The sequence below is a fragment of the Corvus hawaiiensis genome, chromosome 15 (assembly GCF_020740725.1).
Source record: "Corvus hawaiiensis isolate bCorHaw1 chromosome 15, bCorHaw1.pri.cur, whole genome shotgun sequence".
Lineage (NCBI taxonomy): Eukaryota > Metazoa > Chordata > Aves > Passeriformes > Corvidae > Corvus > Corvus hawaiiensis.
The window spans coordinates 20,342,965-20,361,619 of NC_063227.1; the positions used below are offsets into that span (position 1 = coordinate 20,342,965).

Below are 18,655 nucleotides of genomic sequence, written 5' to 3' on the forward strand. Positions count from 1 at the left end.
GAGGACAGAACGGCGTGTGGTGCCTGGAAGGAGCCCTTATTACTACGGTGAATAAATTACAGCTGACATTAACTTCACCTGGGACAGATGGGAGCTACCGCTTTTCAGTTTAATAGGGTTTCCGAAGCTAATGAGTCATCACCGGCTCCACCGAGTCCCCTCCGCTAAGTGATAGGGAGGTATTTTTTTCTTTACACTATCCTCAGAACAGGAAAAAAAAAATAGCCTTTTGTTCCAAAGCCAACACAAAATACCTATGTTCAGATTTCGATATAAATAATCGAGGTTTTATATAATTCCATATTAATAGTGCCCAAAATCTCGATGCATAAATAAATTAAAGTATTAACACTTCTTACAAAAAGTGACATATTTCCCTTCCTAGTGGAACATCGACACAAATATACAAGCGGCTCCGCTCTGCGCCGGCCTCGGGGAAACGGCTCCGGCCCCGGCTCCGGCCGGACCCGATCCCGGTCTCGGCCCCGCGGGCGCCACTCGCCGCCCCGCCACCCGCCCCGTCGAGGGGAGCCGCGGCCCCGGGGCAGGGGGAGCCGCCGGCCGCGCTCCGCCGGCCAGTCCGCTGCGTGCCCTGGCTGCCGGGCTCAGACGAGGGAGGTGACCGGGGGGATCTTGGCGCTCTCCTCCTCCCAGGGCTGCAGGTTCTGCAGCGCGAACAGCGACGAGTTGTGCAGGCACAGCGGGTCGGGCTGGATCGACTCGTTCAGCGACTTCTGGAAGGCGTCGTGCTGCAGCTGCAGCATCAGCCGGCTCGCCTGCTGCCGCTCGGCCTCCCGCTCCTCCGCCGTCTGCCGCCTGCCGGGGGACACGCTCAGCCCGCGCCGGGACACGGGGCACGCTCCGCCCGGGACTCCGCGGGGAGCGGCCGGCCCGGGGCCGGGCCCGCGGCCGCGGGAACCAGGCAGGGCAGCCGGCGCGTCCTTCCGGGGCCAGGCACCGCCGGGCGGGCGGCCACCGCTTGACCGCGAACGGAGGCACTGCGGGCCGCGGGAAGAGCCTGGAAACCCGCCGTTTCCCAGTAATCCCGTTTCTAAATATTCCCCCGTTTTCTCCCAGCATTCCCCCGATTTTTTTTTTTCAAACTATTTCCCCGTTTCTTCAAACGATTCCCTGTTATTTCGAATAATCCCTCGTTTTTACGAATAATCCCCCGTTTTCCGAATGGGGGACTATTAAAAAAGAAATATATAAAGATAATGACAATAATAATTATGATATTGTAATAATAAAAATTCACCCCCAGTGGTTTGGCTGACAGGAGCTGGCAAGGGGGGCGATCCCGGCCGGAGCGGGACTCGCGGGGCGGCGGGCGGGGGACGCCGCCGGGGGCGGCGGCAGAACGGGACGGCTCCGGGGACACGGGACTCACCGCCACTTGGTGCGCCGATTCTGGAACCAGGTCTTCACCTGGGCGTCCGTCATCTTGAGGGACTTGGCGAGGGCAGCGCGCTCGGCCGAGGCCAGGTACTTCTGTCGATGGAAGCGCTTCTCCAGCTCGCAGATCTGCACCCGGGAGAAGGATGTCCGCGGTTTCTTGCGCTTCGGCGGAGTCCGGTTCTGGTAGGGATGCCCGATGCGCCGTGTCACCGTGAAGGGCGTCAGCGCCGCCGCCGCTGCCCGGGTGGGAAGCACAGGGGTCAGCCCCGCGCCCGCACGGTGCCGGCCGCCCCCCCGGGGCCGCCGCTCTGCCCGCCGGCCGCCCGCGCCCCGCCGGCCCCCGGGGGGACCGCGGCTCCCCGGGGTCCCGCTTCCACCTCTCGTCGAAGGGCTGCGGTGGCGAGGGGGGCCCGGCAGCCCCCCGGGGCGCCCGGCGCGATCCACGCCGTGAGGAGAGCGATTTTTCGGCTCCCTGCGAGCGCGGGGGAGGGAAGCATCCAGCGGCCGCCTTTGCTTTTATTCTTATTCGCATTACTGTTATTATTTCGTTTTATATTTTTTATTGGCCCTTCCGTTCGTTGTCGGGAGCCGGCTCGCCCGCTCCGCCCCGGCGCCTTACCTGTGAACCTGTCCTTGACGAAGCGCCGGCTGCTCTCCATCCAGGGGAAGTTGAGGCTGCCCAGACTGGGCACGGCGGGCATGGCCGGGATGGCGCTGGAGATGGGCGGCGGCACGGCCCCGGGGATGGGCCTGTGCGCCGGCACCCGGATCACGCCGGCCGGGGCCAGGCTGAGGTTCACACTGTACGATCCCGAGTCCTCGAAGGGCGCGGCGATGGCCGGGAAGGGGGCCGGCAGGGCCGGGTAGGGCGCGCCGCCGCGGCCGCCGGGGCCGCCCAGGAAGGTCGCGCCGTCGGGGCCCCGGGGGGGCGGCGGGGGAGCGCTGTCCTGCTCGGGGCTGTTGAGGATCTGGTCGATGCCGAAGCTGATGGGCTCGTGCTGGTGCTGGCCCTGCGCCGGCCCTGGCGGGTCCATCCTCGGCGGGTCCATCCTCCGCCACCGCCGCCCTCGCGCCGCTGTGGAGGCGCCGCCGCTCGCGCTGCGCTCGCGGCCCGGCCGGACCCGCCGCCGACACCAAACTTTGCGGAGCGCGCGCGCGCCGCCCCGTCACCGCCCGGGGGCCGCCGCGCGCCCCGCGCCGCGTGCGCCCCCGCCGCCGCCATTGGCCGCCGCCGCCCGCCCTCCGCGCGCCCATTGGCTGCCGCCGCTCCGCACCGGCCTCGCGCCCGGGCGCGGGGGCCGCCGCCGCCGCGGTGACATCACAGGGGCGCGCGAACAATGGCCCCGCGCGGGGCGGGGGCGGGGCCGAGGCCGCACGTCGGGGGCGCCGCTCCCCCCCCCGGCCCCGGCCCCGGCCCCGGCCCCGGCCCCGGCCCGCCCGAGCCGCGACCCCCGACGGCCCGAGGCCACCCTGCGAGGCGGGACTCGGTCCCCGCAGCCCGCGGCTGCCCAGGCTCCCGCCCCGACGGCAGCGCGGAGCGGCGGGCCGAGGCCGTGCCCGGGGCCGGGCTGGGGGGCGTCCCGGACCCTACAGGGCGAGATTCCGTTTGGGCTTAATTGGCAGAGCCCGGCGCCGCCGCCGAGCGTGTTTGCAGCCGGTCCCTGACGGCCGAACGGGACTCAAGGCGTTAACAATTAAATAACGCTCAGTGCATTTACTTAGTTCCCTCTTATAAAGGGAAATGAAAACAGGGAATAGAATTTCCCTGTTAATAGAATGTAATGGCATTTGATCAACACCTGGCAGGGCGAGCCCGGGATGCCGGAGCGGTGACAGGAAGGACTTGATTAGTTTTTAAACCTTAGTATTCAATTACCGCAACGCTCCGAATCGTTTCTCCGGCAGCGGCAGCGAGCGGGACGGACCTGCCGGGCACGGGCGCTGCGCTCGGAGCCCGCCCGGCGGCACCTGCGGGCCCCGCTCCCCGCGGCTCCGCTCCCGCGGCGGCCCCACGGTAAAAGCGGGGCCAGGTGCGGCTTTTGTGAGACCCCGCATGCTCCGTACGGGTCGCATGGTCGGAGTAGGGTCTGGCCCCGACGGGGTCCGACGTCCGCGGCGAAGCTGCCGCCCGGAGTTCCCCGGCGCGGGCGCTGACGGAGGCGCGTCCCGGCCCGCGGCCGTCGAGAAGGTTTCCCCGGCTCACGGCACCGAGGGACACCAGCCCCGCCCTGCCCGGCGGTCATTAACGTGGCCAATAAACGCCCACCCCCCGGGGGGACCGCCCGATGCCACCCCCGGCCCCGGGCAGCCCTAATCGGATTGTCCCCGCTCGGTGCGGCGGGAGAGCGGAGCCGCCATCAGCCGCCGCACCCCGGAGCGGAGCTAATCCGATTGAGACGATCCCGCAAGCTGGTGCGGAGCCGCACGGCCCCGCCGGAGCGGCCGCGGGCGCACCGCCCTCGGGGCCCCGCTCCGGACGGCCCGGCGGGGCGGGCGGGAGGCGACGGGGCGGGGGCAGAAGGGAAAAGGAGAGGGGGAAAAAAAGGAAAAGAAAAAAAAAAAAAAAAAGAAAAGGAAAAGGCAACCGGTGGAGGCTAAGTAAGTAAATAAATAAATAAATAAAGTGCCACCCAGTCCTGGATCAGGGCACGCTTTGTTAGAGAAAATTGCAGCTCGATCTGCATAATGGGAGCTCGGGCTGCCCAAGGCGATCTTTTTATTGCGTGTGTGTCTGCTGTTATCAATTTTGTGAACGATTTCACAGGGAGCCTGGCAGACTTGAGCTGGAATAATATGCAAAGATGAGCTTTGAATAATGAATGATGTGCTTTTAAACCAATTCCAAAGTGTCTGTGATAGTACAATATGAAAAGGGGTGGTAAGTAATAGTATATTTAAAAGGCACTAGTATGTTTTTATTACTATATTTAAAAAGATATCTATATTATTTTTGTGAAATGGATAATATATCACAGAGTCTTTGATAATCAGCTAAACAATACATTTTTCTTTGGGAAAACTCTCCTGGTTTTACACAGTTAAATATAGAGTATCAGCGTACAGCTCTGTAACGCTCAGCTACCTTATTAAATATTAACGCTATTTTAATATTAGCTTTTAAATTTAATATGTTGACGTTCTGCAGTTTTACTTTAATTATGTTTTATAATTAATAACCCCGGACGTATGGTATCCTTAAATGCAGCTCTCCTGCAGCCGCGTTGTCTCCCTCACCCCTCTGCGGGCGGGGGGCGCGCAGAGCCCCGTGCAGAGCCCCGCAGAACCCCTCACAACGGCGCAGAACCCCGCAGAACCCCTCACAACGGAGCAGAGCCCCGTGCAGAGCCCCGCAGAGCCCCGCGGAACCCCTCGCAACGGAGCAGAGCCCCGCAGAACCCCGCAGAACCCCTCGCAACGGCGCAGAGCCCCGCGCAGCCCGGCACAGAGCCTCGCACAGCTCCGCATAACCCCGAAAAGCCCCGCACAGCCCCGCACAGCCCCGCACAGCCTCGCGGCTCCTTCTGATCGAAATTCCGCTCGCGCTTCGCCAGGCTCCGCTCTCCGTGGCTCCGTACCGGGTTCGCCCTCCCGGCCCCGCGTCCTCCCGGCGCGGAGCGGGCGGATCTGCGGCCCTGACGGCGCGCCCTGGCCCCTCCGGTGCTGCGAGCCTCGGCAGGGCCGGGCGCCGGCCCGGTGCCCGCGGGGTGGTGGCGGTGCGGGAGCCGACGGGCCCACCCAAACCCGGGTTACCCTGCACCGTGTCCGGGAGCCGGACCCCGCTCAGGGCTGGCTCCACCGGGCAGAGGGAGGCAGCGGGACCCCCGGGCAGGCACAGGGCACCAGCAGCCAGGCGGCTTCCCATCACAGGGAGGTAAGAGACCCCACACCCAGCTGGGCTCTGGCCAGGCCCCAGGCATGGCATGGCATGGCAAAGCACGGCATAGCATGGCCCGGCCCTGGCATGGCATGGCCTTTGTATGGCGTGGCACGGCATGGCACAGCACAGCCCGTGGCCTCTGCCTGTCATGGCACAGTGAGGCAGAGCATGCCAGGAGCCCCGCTGGGAGTGCCAGCCACTAGCAGGAGCTGCAGGTGCCTCTAACCCAGCGCACGGGCAGCAAGGCTGTGCAGCACCAGTGGGACAGTGCTGGACAGAGCCATGCAGGCAGGAGGGGGTTGGGAAGGGAGAGTTCTTGAGGTGTGTGGGAATGCTGCTGTGGCATTGTCATTCCCTGTAAAATTCTGCATATTGTACAAGTATTAACTGATGTGGTGCCGAGTGCCTGATGCTGGCAGAGAGGAACACGCTGGGGCACAGCCCTTTGGGCCTGTTGGGGAGTGTGGCTGTGCCAGCCCTGCCAGGATGCCTGGGCACAGAGGCTGACCAGAGAGCACTGCTCCCAGTCTGCAAAGGTATGGGGGGACAAAGTTAAGTGGGGAAAAAAGTAAATAAAACTGTGGAAGAGGAGTGACCACCTGCCTGGCACCACTGGGCAGAAGAATCTCTCATCCAGTCTGTCACTGGGAGTCACTGGCAACAGAGATGTGGCAGCTGTCTCACTCATGCCTGAAACCCAGAGCTGCTCCCAGGCCTGGCTGCCATGGAGGTGACATGAAGGGGGCTGTGCTGCAGCCTGCCGTGGTCCCTGGGTTTGGTAATGGTGCACACATGCCTTCCTCAGCCCCAGGAATGTCTTCAGGATCAAAACACGGAGGGCTCTGGAGGGAGGGCGTCCTTGCAGGACCATGTCCTCGCAGGACCCCCATGTGCCTGGCAGTGGCCAATGCCACCGTTCAGCTTTTAAAGTGCTTCCTGTAGGCTGAGATAATAAAACCACGTGATGAACACTGCTGATAACCCCCTGCACCCACCCTCCACAGCTGCTCATGCATGGGCTGTGGTGCTGCACCTCGTGGAGAGGAGACACCCCCCAGTGCCTGGAGCTCGTCCACTGCAGGTGCTGTGAACAGCCCTCCAGCATGTGACCGCTGTGTTTGTGAGGCAGCTGCGGGGGTGGGAGGTGCAGGCTGGCCCAGCCCAGCTGTCACGGTGGTGCCCAGGGCTGCAGTGCCCACAGGGCTCACCCTGGGACATGGCAGCAGCAGACGTGCCTGTGACAGTGCTGTGGAGATACAGGTGCAGGGTGTTCGGTGAGCTCAGGCAGTGATCACAGCTGGATCACACCTGGAACTGCTGAGCACATTCCACTGCTGCTGAATTGCTGTGCTGGGGCTTTAGTCCACCTGAGTCTGACCCCTGTACCACCGTGAGTAGCCCCACAGAGCACCAGATGTCCTGGTACATCTCATCAGCTGCGTTTCTGCATTTCCAGCTTCTCTCACGTTGCCCTTTCCCCAGCACTCTGGCTGTGGCATCTTGGGCTGCACCCCTGGCAGTCCAGAAGCTCCAATTCCTCCAGTGGCTCCCTCTGTCAGGGCCTGGGACCAGCAGTGGTGCCAGAAACCCTTGCCCAAGGTACTGCCAACAGCTGGAAGCCAGTGCATGGACAAAGAGAGGTTTGACCAGTGTCTGACCTACAGCTCAGCTCTTCAGAAGCACCTTCATGCTGCCTCACTAGCTGTCACAGTGTCACGAATAAATCTTCCTCCTTAAGGCCATGCCAGCTCTGACATATCAAACTCATCCATTGTCCACAGACCCTTCCTTAACACTCAGGAGTTCAGAGCTGTGAGCTGGTCTGGCTCCCTGATGGTGCCAGAGGCAGGGCAGCCAGCAGGGATCCCCAAAGGCATCGCTCATTGCTCTGGGTTTTGTCTTTTCCTACAGGGTGACAGGGTATGATGCTGCACCAGGAAGCAGCAGCAGGTGCTGAGATGTTCCTGCTGCAGCTCCAGAATTCCTGCTGTAGCCCCTGTCTTTGGCAGTGGATCTCAGGCTGGGCAAGGCCAGTCCTGTTCTCCACAGCCTTTTCTGGATGGATACTGCTGCATAAACCCACCATGTTTGGAGTGATTGCACACAACTCATGTGGAAGTCAGCATGACAGAGGACACGAGTTGGTTTTCAGCCGTAGCCCTGGAAGCAGCATTCCTGCAGAGCTGGTGGGTGATGCCAGTGCTCAGGCTGGAGAGGGAGGGGTGTAATGGGACGGGGAAGGAGGGCAGGACAGCCAGAAGCAGCTTATGTGCAGTGAGTTGCTGCCTGAGCTCTGCCTGTAGCCAGCTGTGCCCAGCTGTGGAGGGCACCGGCAGGCAAGGGCTGTTTGTGCAGTGAAGTGGGATGTGGTCCTGACCCTTGTACCTTCTGCAGGGCTCTGTGGGACCCTCTGGGTCCTCCTGGTCAGCGATGAGCCCCCCTGGGTGGGGACCACTGTGGCCAACAGGCTCCAGGACAGAATAGTGGCTTGGCTGTGCCATCCCAGCGATGGAGCAGGACCCTGCGTGCCAGCCTGTGGTGGGGCAGTTCTGGGCTCAGGCACTCAGCTCCTGGTGCTCAGCAGAGCTGACAAAAGGTTTTGTCACCCCACAAGGGTTAAATCAGCTGCTTTTTTTTCTGAGGGAAGAGCTCTGGTGCTGCACAGCCAAAGGTCATTCCCCTCTGCCCCTTCCTTTGGGTTTGGAGGGCTGTGCCCCTCCTGCCTCCCCTCACCCCATGAAGGCAGAGGGGAGGGCTGGGAAGGGGAGCTCTGCCCGCAGCAGCCTTTTCCCCAGCAGAACAAGGGATATTCTCTATACCATGACGTGGAGGAGATCAGGACACCTGCCCCATAATCCCTGCCCAAGGGTCCAGACACACAGGTGCCAGTAAAACTCTGTCCTCCATGTCCCAAGTGGGTGGAAGCAGTTAAACCCCACCCACAGAGCCAGTGCTGACGGGTTCTGAAGCCTCTGACAGATCAACGTGCCTTAGTGGTTTCAATTTCTGTTCCAAAACACATCTTTGTGGGGTTGGTAACCTTACCTGTTATATTAAAAGAGCCAAAACTTTATGTCAGTTCAGAATCCATGCATTGTTCCACAAATGGCTGAGACCAGATGAGAAGGAGAGGGTACAAGGGAGGTGCTGGGGAAGGAGCTACCATGGAAAGGGAAGAGAGCACAGAGGATGACGGGCAGATGGGGCTCAATTTCTTTCTGCCACCTCTGATAAAATCAGGCTGTAGTGAAGCCAACAGGGAACATCCTGGTATCATGGACAAGCCCTGAAAGATGCAGTGACATCTGGTCTCCCGGAGCAGCAGTGTCAGCCCCAGGTGAAGGGGAAGGCAGGGAGGTGCCGCAGGCCGGGGAAGCAGCCGCTTCCTTCCCTCTTTCATTCTTATTTTAAATACCAACACGCAGCTGCTGCCAGGTTTTTCTACTAAATATGACTTTTGCTGGGCAAATTACATTAGGATGCGTGCCACAGGTATCCATTAAGGTTTATTTATCGTGATACCGTTTGTATCTCATGCTTATAAATAACTTATGTTATAGCTTTTGTTTGTAGAAATGTAACTTACATATTTTATTATGCTTTCTGTAAACCTCAAAAAGAATTTTGTCAAAGCAGTGCCTCTTAGCAGCCGTCTACACCCTGGTACATAAAATCTACACCAGCATTATTTTTTAATAGGGTGAGGAAGCGTGTTATCCCGCCGCAGTTTGAGAGGTTTGCTGTCATCGTAAACTCGTTGTGCAATAAAACATTAACGAAGCCAAGGAATTACTCTGTAAGGTGTGCATATGCTGGGGCTGAGATCTTCAGAGCCTCCTTTTGCAAGCAGGGCACAGTACTCGAATTGTACTCGGCCCAGCGCTGCCCTCGCCTGCCCCAGCGAGCAGAGCCCGGCCGTGGGAGGCTCTGGGGTTTGCTCTGGCTCGCAGAGGGACGGACGCTCACTTGAGCCTCTGCAGGCCGTGCTTTTCTCTCCGAGGATATAAAACACTCCTGGGGGAGAACCAGCCCTATTTTACAGTCCCCCACTGTTTGCATTACCAGGCTCACGCTTGCTCCTTGTGAGGAAATTGCTTGGGTTCTGAGTGGCATCTCCCTCTGCCGTTTCCCATTCCAATGTTTCCACTTTTTTTAAAGGAGAAAAAATTCCAAAGCTCTTAAGGCAATTATGTCTTTTCAAGAAATGCGCAATGCATTACCACGTGCTTTGCGAACACTGTGGAAAACCTGGGCTGCAGCCACTGTGACCAGGCCCCTTTGCAAAGCTGACAGTAACCTCCCAAAGAAGAGCCTGGAGCCATAAACCTATCTGCTGTGCTTTCCCTTTCCTAACCTAAAAGCAAGTGTACTTACACAATCAGCTGATCTAAATTATTTCCTGTTGTCAATTGTTCACCAAGGTGAAAATGCCCTTTAAACACTCATCTCCAGTTTGCCCAGTTTAGAAGACACTCTTTGGAGCCTCACCTGTGACAGGGGATGTGTTAGAAGGGATGTTCCCGAGATGTGTCTGAGTGCCCCAGGGAGGCTGTAGCTGGGTGTTAGAGAAGGCCTGGAGCTTGGGCAGGAGTTCTGGGACCTGTGTACTCTCCCTTTCCATGTGCCAAAGCTTCAGCTTTCGGCAAAGCAGCCAATTTCCCCTGAAAAGGCGCTGGTTTGGGATCACGTGCCCGTGATGTGTCACCACGATTCTATTTTCACCAGAACGCAGTCACAGAAGCCATCAGATTTCACCTGAGCCTTTAATGCCAATGCACGGAGCCGTGAGACCATAGCAGGGTTTGTCCCAGAGCTGTCAGAGAGGAGGCAGCACTGCCAGGGCCCCTTCCCAAGGCCTTGGGGGATCGGTTCTGCGGCTTTTAAGACCCAACTGAGCAGCACAAGTTCCAGTTTCCTTTAGGGATCCAAACTGAAACTTAACAGCAGCACAAATCCATAGGTGCCCGAGGTGGGGATGTGACTCACACACTTCCCACAAGGTCCTCACACCTCGCCATGCGACCTCAGGGGAAGGAACACCCCAAATCTGCAGCTCTCCAGGAGCCTCCATGGATTTCTGTAGCCTCCATGGATCCCTTTGCCTCCATGGATTACTCCTCAGGTGCTCAGCACTCCTGCAGCTCAGACCCTTTGGCTGAAATACTTTTTCGAGCTGAGCTCAAATGTAAACAGCAAACTGATAAAACACCTTCCTTGCAGCTGTACTTCCTGCTGTTTAAAAATGTGCAGAAAAGTAACAATTGCAAAGAAAAAAAACTGGAAAAAACCCTGTAAGAAATACAGGTATGAACCTTTCCTCCCTGTTGGCCACAATTAATAATTCCCATTATCTAAGCAGTGGTGAAATATTAAATTCAGAAAGGTCAGCCAACATGACAAACATGTGAAATCTTTTTTTTTCTTAGGTAAATAATGGAAAAACCCAACTCAATCCCAAAGCAAGTTTGCAATTGCACATAATAGCTTTTCCACATAATAAACTGACTTATTGCTTAAACAGTTCTGATTTTTCTTAGGTCTTCCTTCAACTCATTTTGCGCCTCCCCAGCCAGTAGAGCCCCTCCTGCCCAGCACAGGACACCCACTGCTCCCCACTGTAGGTCTCTTTTCTGCAGTGGTGGATAGACTTCATTCTTTGTAAAGTGTTTTAACACCTTTATTTTCTTCTGTGGCTTTTTTTTTTCCACTTTCCAAAGACCTGGAAAATGTGTACTTGTGAAATATCATTATCAGTACTTCATTAATTCTTGCTCCATCATCTCTTTATTTCACTCTGTGCAACATTCTCAATTTCTTGCTATACTTATAGCCTAAAAATGCTCATTTTCAGTCTTCTTTGTGGTCCACATTGTCATTAACCACCCATGCTGCAAAGAAATAGACAACATTTTGTAGAAAAATAGTAATTTTATTAGTTTGAAAAGGTGTCATATAAAGTTTGTACTGGCTTTCATCTCATTTTCAAACAAATATGTCCTCAAGAATGAGCTTGGAGGTTTTAGCTGATGAGATATTATTTGCTATTATGCACAGAACTGAGAATCATTAACTGAGACTAATTCAGAAGGAATGCACATCCTTTTGTTCTTTGGTTAAGCACTGTTTCTACACTGTCTCATAAAGCCAAAATAACAGGATTATAAATTTTGATAAGAAAGGCTGAAAGCATTCTTCAAACTAAGGCTGGTTTTCCATTGTTTTCACTATTAAAAATCCTTACATTTGGGCCAGAGATAGAAAAAGGTAGAAGATATCTTTAAAAAATAGTTTTCACAAGGGTAAAAAATCTCTCTAACAATATAACAGGGTCCCAGCGCTTTCAGAGCACTGTCAGTGCTGTTTCCAAAGTCCTTGTCAAATCACATCCAGACCCCTGCGATCGGAGGCCCCTGTGCTGTGCAGAGCTTTGGCTACATCTCTCCAGCATGTTCTGAGTGACCTGGAAAAACAAACACCAAACGTTTGGTTAAAGGAGACCTGGCAGTGAGAGATGCCTCGCAAGAGGTGGTAAAAATAATAACTATCATGTATATTAAATGGAAAGAAAACCAGAGGAAGACTCACAAACAGAATCCACAGGTGCCCTCAAAAGCCAGTTCTACAACATAACAAGCATTTGTCGTGTCAGCATGGGCCAGCAATGTGTGAAACAGCGGAGAGCCAGCAGTGAAACCACTGCAACCAGAAGCTTTCCCATCCCATGTCCTTCCTCCCCACCCTCCAGCACACGGCTCCTTGGGATGTGCCATCGAGGCCAGCCCCCCCTGCCTCCCTCAGGACAAGTGTCAGAGTCCAGCCTGGCTTGGTGAAAGGTGGAACCAGACCCATCTGGCACAGAACAAACACACAAAACCCCCCCAGCAGTTCACCACCTGCAGGGGTGGGACGTGAAGTCCGCTGGCACCACACCGGAGGCTGAAGGACAACCCACAGAGCCTGCACAACAGCCCAAACATGAACCACTCCCTTGGGCTATCCTCACCTGAAAGGAACAGTTTAACTGCCATTTATCACAACTCATCTGTTTATTTGGTCTAGTGGAAGGTGTTCCTGCCCATGGCAAAGCGGTTGGAACTGGATGATCTTTAAGGTCCCTTCCAACCCAAACCATTCTGTGATTCTCTTTAAAAAAAATCTAAACACCAAAACAATCCCAAACCCACACAGAAACAATTTAAAGCACCAGATGTGTCTGCACTTCTCATTTAGAGTTTTTCAAAAGTTCTTTGTCTGTTGCCTCCATGCTCTTTGCTGTGATTGTGTCAGACTTGGCTGGCTCACAACAGCCAAGCTAATAAAGTCTCCCCAAGAACAGCTCCTGAGGGCTCCTTCTTGCACAGGACTGTGGGGACAGGTGCCTGCAAAACTGATGGGATCTCAGCAAAGGTCTCTTTGCCGGATCAGGGGCAATAATCCTGCCTGCCTCCACTGCACGGGGATGTCTGGCAGCACTGTGGTGAGCTGGGGCTTGCTTATGTGGAGGTACAGGATGCAATTAGCAATTTCTTCTTTATTCTATTAATATTTTTTTATGCTTGTGCTTATTTCCTTACTAATGGAAATTGATTTCTGCTCAATTTTAAACATTTGCAGTTAAAAGGAGCCTCCTGCTTTGCAGAATGACTCTGAGGGGTTCCAAACCCAGAGCTGAGAGCAGAGAGCAACCGTGCTAACTCACACTGCTTGGTGGGGCAGTGCTGGCCCTGAGGTCACCCCACGGCAGAAGGCAAATGGGACTGAGGATGAGGTGCTCCTTTGGCCCAATTGCCCCTCTCCCCTCCCACCTGCACCCTTCCCTCCCTGCCTGCACTTCCACAAAACTCTCTGAGAACTTCCACCCCACTGCCCATCTGAGTGCTCCGCAGCACTTCCAGGTGAAGACCCCTGTAAATGGTGGGAAGTTTGAGTCCAGCGTTTGCCAGATCCAGTCTTTGCTGGCAGCTGCAGCCATGGGAGCCTCTGTCCGAGCCCTTGGGAAGGGCGACCACGGGCAGCAGAGCTGGACTCCCGGGTCTTGGCTGGGTCATCCATGATCCCCATCCTGTCCTGCAGGTCTGCACTCCTCAGGATAAGGTAGCTCAGAGAAAATGCACGCTGATATATGTTTTTCTTGGAAAACAATGTTTTCTTAGGGATTTCAAGCCATCATGGAATCAGTAAGGTTGGAAAAGCCCTCTAAGATCACCAAGTCTGACTCCACATCTGCTGTCAGCCTGGCTCATCAGCTAGGTGGCCCTTAGGTCTCTGAAGTACTACAAGAGTAAAGCAAAGAGTATTAAAAATGAGGTTTGGAAATTTAAACCCAGAGTTACTCACCTGCACCTGGAGAACTTTTGAGCAAGTGCTACATTGCCCTCTGGGAGAGCAGCAGGCAGGCTCTGTCCCAGGCAGGCTCTGTCCCAGGCAGGATCTGTGCCAGGCAGGTTCTCTCCCATTCAGGCTCTGTCCCAGGCAGGTTCTCTCCCAGTCAGGCTCTGTCCCAGTCAGACTCTGTCCCAGGCAGGCTCTGTCCCAGTCAGGCTCTGTCCCAGGCAGGTTCTCTCCCATTCAGGCTCTCTCCCAGTCAGGCTCTCTCCCAGTCAGGCTCTGTCCCAGGCAGGCTCTGTCCCAGTCAGGCTCTGTCCCAGGCAGGTTCTCTCCCAGTCAGGCTCTGTCCCAGGCAGGTTCTCTCCCAGTCAGGCTCTGTCCCAGGCAGGCTCTGTCCCAGGCAGGCTCTGTCCCAGGCAGGTTCTCTCCCAGTCAGGCTCTGTCCCAGGCAGGTTCTCTCCCATTCAGGCTCTCTCCCATTCAGGCTCTGTCCCAGGCAGGTTCTCTCCCATTCAGGCTCTGTCCCAGGCAGGTTCTCTCCCAGGCAGGCTCTGTCCCAGGCAGGTTCTCTCCCATTCAGGCTCTGTCCCAGGCAGGTTCTCTCCCAGGCAGGTTCTGTCCCAGGCAGGTTCTCTCCCATTCAGGCTCTGTCCCAGTCAGGTTCTCTCCCAGGCAGGTTCTCTCCCATTCAGGCTCTGTCCCAGGCAGGTTCTCTCCCAGGCAGGTTCTGTCCCAGGCAGGCTCTGTCCCAGGCAGGCTCTGTCCCAGGCAGGCTCTGTCCCAGTCAGGCTCTGTCCCAGGCAGGCTCTGTCCCAGGCAGGCTCTGTCCCAGGCAGGTTCTCTCCCAGGCAGGCTCTGTCCCAGGCAGGTTCTCTCCCAGGCAGGCTCTCTCCCAGTCAGGTTCTGTCCCAGGCAGGTTCTCTCCCATTCAGGCTCTGTCCCAGGCAGGTTCTCTCCCAGGCAGGCTCTGTCCCAGTCAGGCTCTGTCCCAGGCAGGTTCTCTCCCATTCAGGCTCTGTCCCAGGCAGGTTCTCTCCCAGGCAGGCTCTGTCCCAGGCAGGTTCTCTCCCAGGCAGGCTCTCTCCCAGGCAGGCTCTGTCCCAGGCAGGTTCTCTCCCAGTCAGGCTCTGTCCCAGGCAGGTTCTCTCCCAGGCAGGCTCTGTCCCAGGCAGGTTCTCTCCCAGTCAGGCTCTGTCCCAGGCAGGTTCTCTCCCAGGCAGGCTCTCTCCCAGTCAGGTTCTGTCCCAGGCAGGTTCTCTCCCAGTCAGGCTCTGTCCCAGGCAGGTTTTGTCCCAGGCAGGCTCTGTCCCAGGCAGGCTCTCTCCCAGTCAGGCTCTGTCCCAGGCAGGTTCTCTCCCAGGCAGGCTCTGTCCCAGGCAGGTTCTCTCCCAGGCAGGCTCTGTCCCAGGCAGGTTCTCTCCCAGGCAGGCTCTGTCCCAGTCAGGCTCTGTCCCAGTCAGGCTCTGTCCCAGGCAGGTTCTCTCCCAGGCAGGCTCTGTCCCAGGCAGGCTCTGTCCCAGTCAGGCTCTGTCCCAGGCAGGTTCTCTCCCATTCAGGTTCTGTCCCATTCAGGCTCTCTCCGAGGCAGGCTCTGTCCCAGTCAGGCTCTGTCCCAGGCAGGTTCTGTCCCAGTCAGGTTCTCTCCCAGCCAGGCTCTGTCCCAGTCAGGCTCTGTCCCAGGCAGGTTCTGTCCCAGTCAGGTTCTCTCCCAGCCAGGCTCTGTCCCAGGCAGCTCCAGGCTCTCTCCCTGATCGGCACTGGCAGCAGCACCGTGGTACAGCAGGGCTGGGGTGCAGTGGGATCAGCAGTGGGGGTTGGTCCCTAACCAATCCCAGTGCACCCCAGAGAGGTGGCAGCAGCATCCCTGAGTACTTTTCTAGCCTTTTCAGAGTGGTGCCAGTCTGGGCTCTTCACTGGGGGCTCTTGAGAAGCTCAGCCATCTGCATCACTTCCTGCGTTTCTATTCCCATCATATTCCGGCAGAACTACGGACACTTAAAGCAGAACTTTTTATCACCTTACAAGAATGTTGGTTTAGCTTAGAAATATGGAACAGGAGGGGATTCTAGAGCTGCCCACCACCCTGCTACTACAGCCAAGCAAGGCAAATAACCCTGTTCAGTCTTTATTACATTGGCTGTGTCAGTCACAGCCTCATGGCCTTGGGCACAAACACATCCCTGGGATAGGCACTGATACAGACAATTATTCAGAGGAGAATGAACCATTCTGATGAACCTGTGCCCACGTACCTGGCAAGGTTCCTGAGCAGTCTGATTCCACTCTAGAGGAGTATTGCCTGTATTCCACAAATTTCAGGTGTATAACAAGAGAACTTGTTAAAGGCAGGCTGAGAATCAGCTTTTAGTATGCAGAATTTAGTAGACTTCTGAAGTTAACGTAACTTGTAGGGTGTCATACAGACTGTCAGAAAGCACAAAAGTCTGGGATTTGTTTGCCAAATTTTTTAAAAAACCTTTAAAAGGTTTAAACCTGTTTAAACCTTAAACAAATCCCAACTTAAACATACATGATTATCATCAAAATTATAGTTGTCCTGTACCTATGCAAAAATATGGGAAAATGAAAGAAAATGTAATAAAACTGTAACTCCAAGGCTAAGCCCTAACAACTCCACAGGATTATAGGGAGTGTTTGCTTTAGTGTCTCCTTGGCAACTTTCATGCCCTCAGCACAGTTCCCCTGAAAACAGTAACACCCCGTGTCCCCATCTTTGCTGCCCACTGCAGCAGCACTGGGAGCAGAGGCAGCAGCTGATCACACAGCTGGGTCCTGAAACACTTAAACCACTCTGAACATGCCCTGGGAGCAGGCATGAAGGACACAGGACCTGCCTGCACCAAACACCAAACACCAAACACCAAACACCAAACACAGTGACCAACGCAGAATCCAGGATAGAGGAGGCCACAGCCCTGAGGCCTTGTCCAGTGTCCACAAGTTATTTTTAGAAAAGAGACATTCCAAGAACTTCATTCAACCCCACAATGGAAAGCAATAACAGCATCCCCAAGGAACAGCATGGAATAACATCTCTGCCTCCCCTTCCTGGACTCAGCACCCCGTTACATCTGTGTGCCAACACCACGGAGCTGTTCTGAGCCCTGGGGTTTCTAAACATCCCAGTCCACACTGACCTCCTGCTGTCTCAAAAGATTAGTGCTGTTTTAGGGTGGGCTGTATGATTCCTATTTCGGCATCATTAACCCTATTGGTGCAAGCACATATCAATCCCAATTTTTCTGAGCCCCCAAGTAAACATGATGCTTCCCCTTTGAAATGAATTATGGCCAAATAAGATCTCATTAAAACAAAAGAAGAAGAGAACAAGCAGTTCAACATGGTAACTGCAGGCTTGCTATTTCCCAGGAACTGTAGAGACAGAGACCCCATTTGAAATAAAGGAACCCATTCCCAATAAATAAATCAGCAGTGCACTGGAATGAGCCAAGCAGAGATGACTTTTACAGTTATATATAAGTACGTGTCCTACTTTTTCTGAACGTGAAATAAATAACCTTGATGCAAAAGGGGCAATGCAAATATTACAAATCCTATTCCCTGTTCTTCACCCTTCCAAAGGAAATATAAGACTTGTTCATAAGTAAAGGTGCTTATACATATCCATGTCTGCTAAGCAAAACACATAATCATTAGAACGAGTCTAATTTCAGTAAAAAGAATATTCTGACAGCCACAAATTTATTCCTTATGATTTACAGCTCCATGGTTTTATCTTCAAGTGAAATATTTAATTTCTTCTTATATTGAAGCATCAAAACCATATAATTAATATGTAGTCAGGCTAATCCTTAAGCGCTATAAATCAGAAGCCTTATATAAACAAAAGTGTCGTCTTGAACAAGATTGGGAATGCACAAAACTACTTATATCCCACTTTTATAATGATGCAGTGACTCAGAGCAGATAGAAAATGATTAGTTTTCCTTCCAAAGTAGGAAATATTGCTTCCATCTGTAAAGTATAATATTGTGATGTCATAAAGTTTTCCTAAACACTGAATTTACCCTTATTCCCTCTCAATCATTTTAAAAGAACTGCTCTCTTTTATAGAGCTTGGATTTAAATCACAATAACACACCAAGAAGATGAATGACAGTGCTGTTGGATATGGCTAAAATTGGATCCTTCAGCACAGGTGAATGATGAGACAGCGCTTCTCCTCTTGATATATTTTCTTCTTCTATTAGTTTCCTTCCATGGCTGGGATTTCAGTTTGAATTTTAATGTATGCGGTTGCTGCTAATCTTAGTGTCTGATTTTTTTCCAGCGCCCTCTTATTGTATAGACAATTCATTCTCCAAAGCAGTAATACACTGAGGCTTGTGACTGCCCAGGAGATAAAGCAATTCAGAATAAAGTTAGAGCCAGCTCTGCAGAAAGGCACAGACAACAGGTCAATATCCTCAGAAACAACGCCTCGCCACACAAAAAATGCACGCATTCAGATCAACGCACGGCGTTCCCTCAGAGGGCTCCCACTGCAGACAGCAGCGTTGCTACTAAGTCACCAGGGAAACATGAGGGCGATTTCCAAATTCATAGCTTCAGATTTTATTGAAATGGCAAACTGCAGCGTCTTTCCTGGTTTACAGAATCTGCCACGGATGCACACAACCCAAATTGCAATCTATGCCAGTAGTTCAGTGTAAGCACTCAGATAATGCCCCCCAAAGCCAGTTGTTCCGGGGAAACCATTCAGAGAAAGAAATTGGTTAACTATTTCTCTAGGAAGCAATTTTTCTGATGTGATTTTCACAGTGTTCTTGTTTCATCTTTCTATCTAAAAGCCTGATGAGGTTGCATAACTTCTGCTTAATTCTGGGAATATGAAAACAAAGTTCATTAGAAAAAGGTAATTCTATCCTTGTATGATCCAAGGTTGGGTGTAAAAGTTGGGGTAAAAGTTTGAGAGGATTTTTCATCAAAGTAGAGCCATTCAACCTCTGTGAACTATCTGTAAGATACTCACATGGTGCATGAGCTGAAACCCACTCCTCATTCCTAATG

At 54.3% G+C, this 18,655-nt stretch overlaps 1 protein-coding gene and 2 long non-coding RNA genes across 3 annotated transcripts in view; all 3 read right to left on the reverse strand.

Annotated features, from left to right (window-relative positions):
- Positions 1-559: 559 nt before the first annotated feature.
- Positions 560-2,447, reverse strand: TLX3 (T cell leukemia homeobox 3). Its single transcript, XM_048320192.1, has 3 exons — positions 2,018-2,447; positions 1,391-1,634; positions 560-816 (listed from the first exon to the last, which is right to left on the reverse strand). The coding sequence occupies exons 1-3, from the start codon at positions 2,445-2,447 to the stop codon at positions 606-608; spliced, it is 885 nt and encodes a 294-aa protein (XP_048176149.1). The 3' UTR covers positions 560-605.
- Positions 2,448-11,183: 8,736 nt separating this feature from the next.
- LOC125333550 lies at positions 11,184-13,928 on the reverse strand. The gene is made up of 2 exons (XR_007206912.1): positions 13,613-13,928; positions 11,184-11,735 (listed from the first exon to the last, which is right to left on the reverse strand). It is a non-coding gene; the product is annotated as an uncharacterized LOC125333550 (long non-coding RNA).
- Positions 13,929-14,965: 1,037 nt separating this feature from the next.
- Positions 14,966-18,655, reverse strand: part of LOC125333549 — a 135,278-nt gene continuing 131,588 nt past the window's right edge. The window contains exon 13 of the long non-coding RNA XR_007206911.1: positions 14,966-15,597. This is a non-coding gene — a long non-coding RNA (uncharacterized LOC125333549). The remainder of the gene's footprint in view (positions 15,598-18,655) is intronic.

What these genes read in the sequence shown, in the direction of transcription:
- TLX3 (XM_048320192.1), bottom strand. Translation starts at nt 2,447, where the DNA reads ATGGACCCGCCGAGGATGGACCCGCCAGGGCCGGCGCAGGGCCAGCAC. An exon ending in CGTCAAGGACAGGTTCACAG is followed by an intron (nt 1,635 to 2,017) that starts GTAAGGCGCCGG and finishes CCACCCGGGCAG; the next exon opens with CGGCGGCGGCGCTGACGCCC. An exon ending in AATCGGCGCACCAAGTGGCG is followed by an intron (nt 817 to 1,390) that starts GTGAGTCCCGTG and finishes GTCCCCCGGCAG; the next exon opens with GCGGCAGACGGCGGAGGAGC.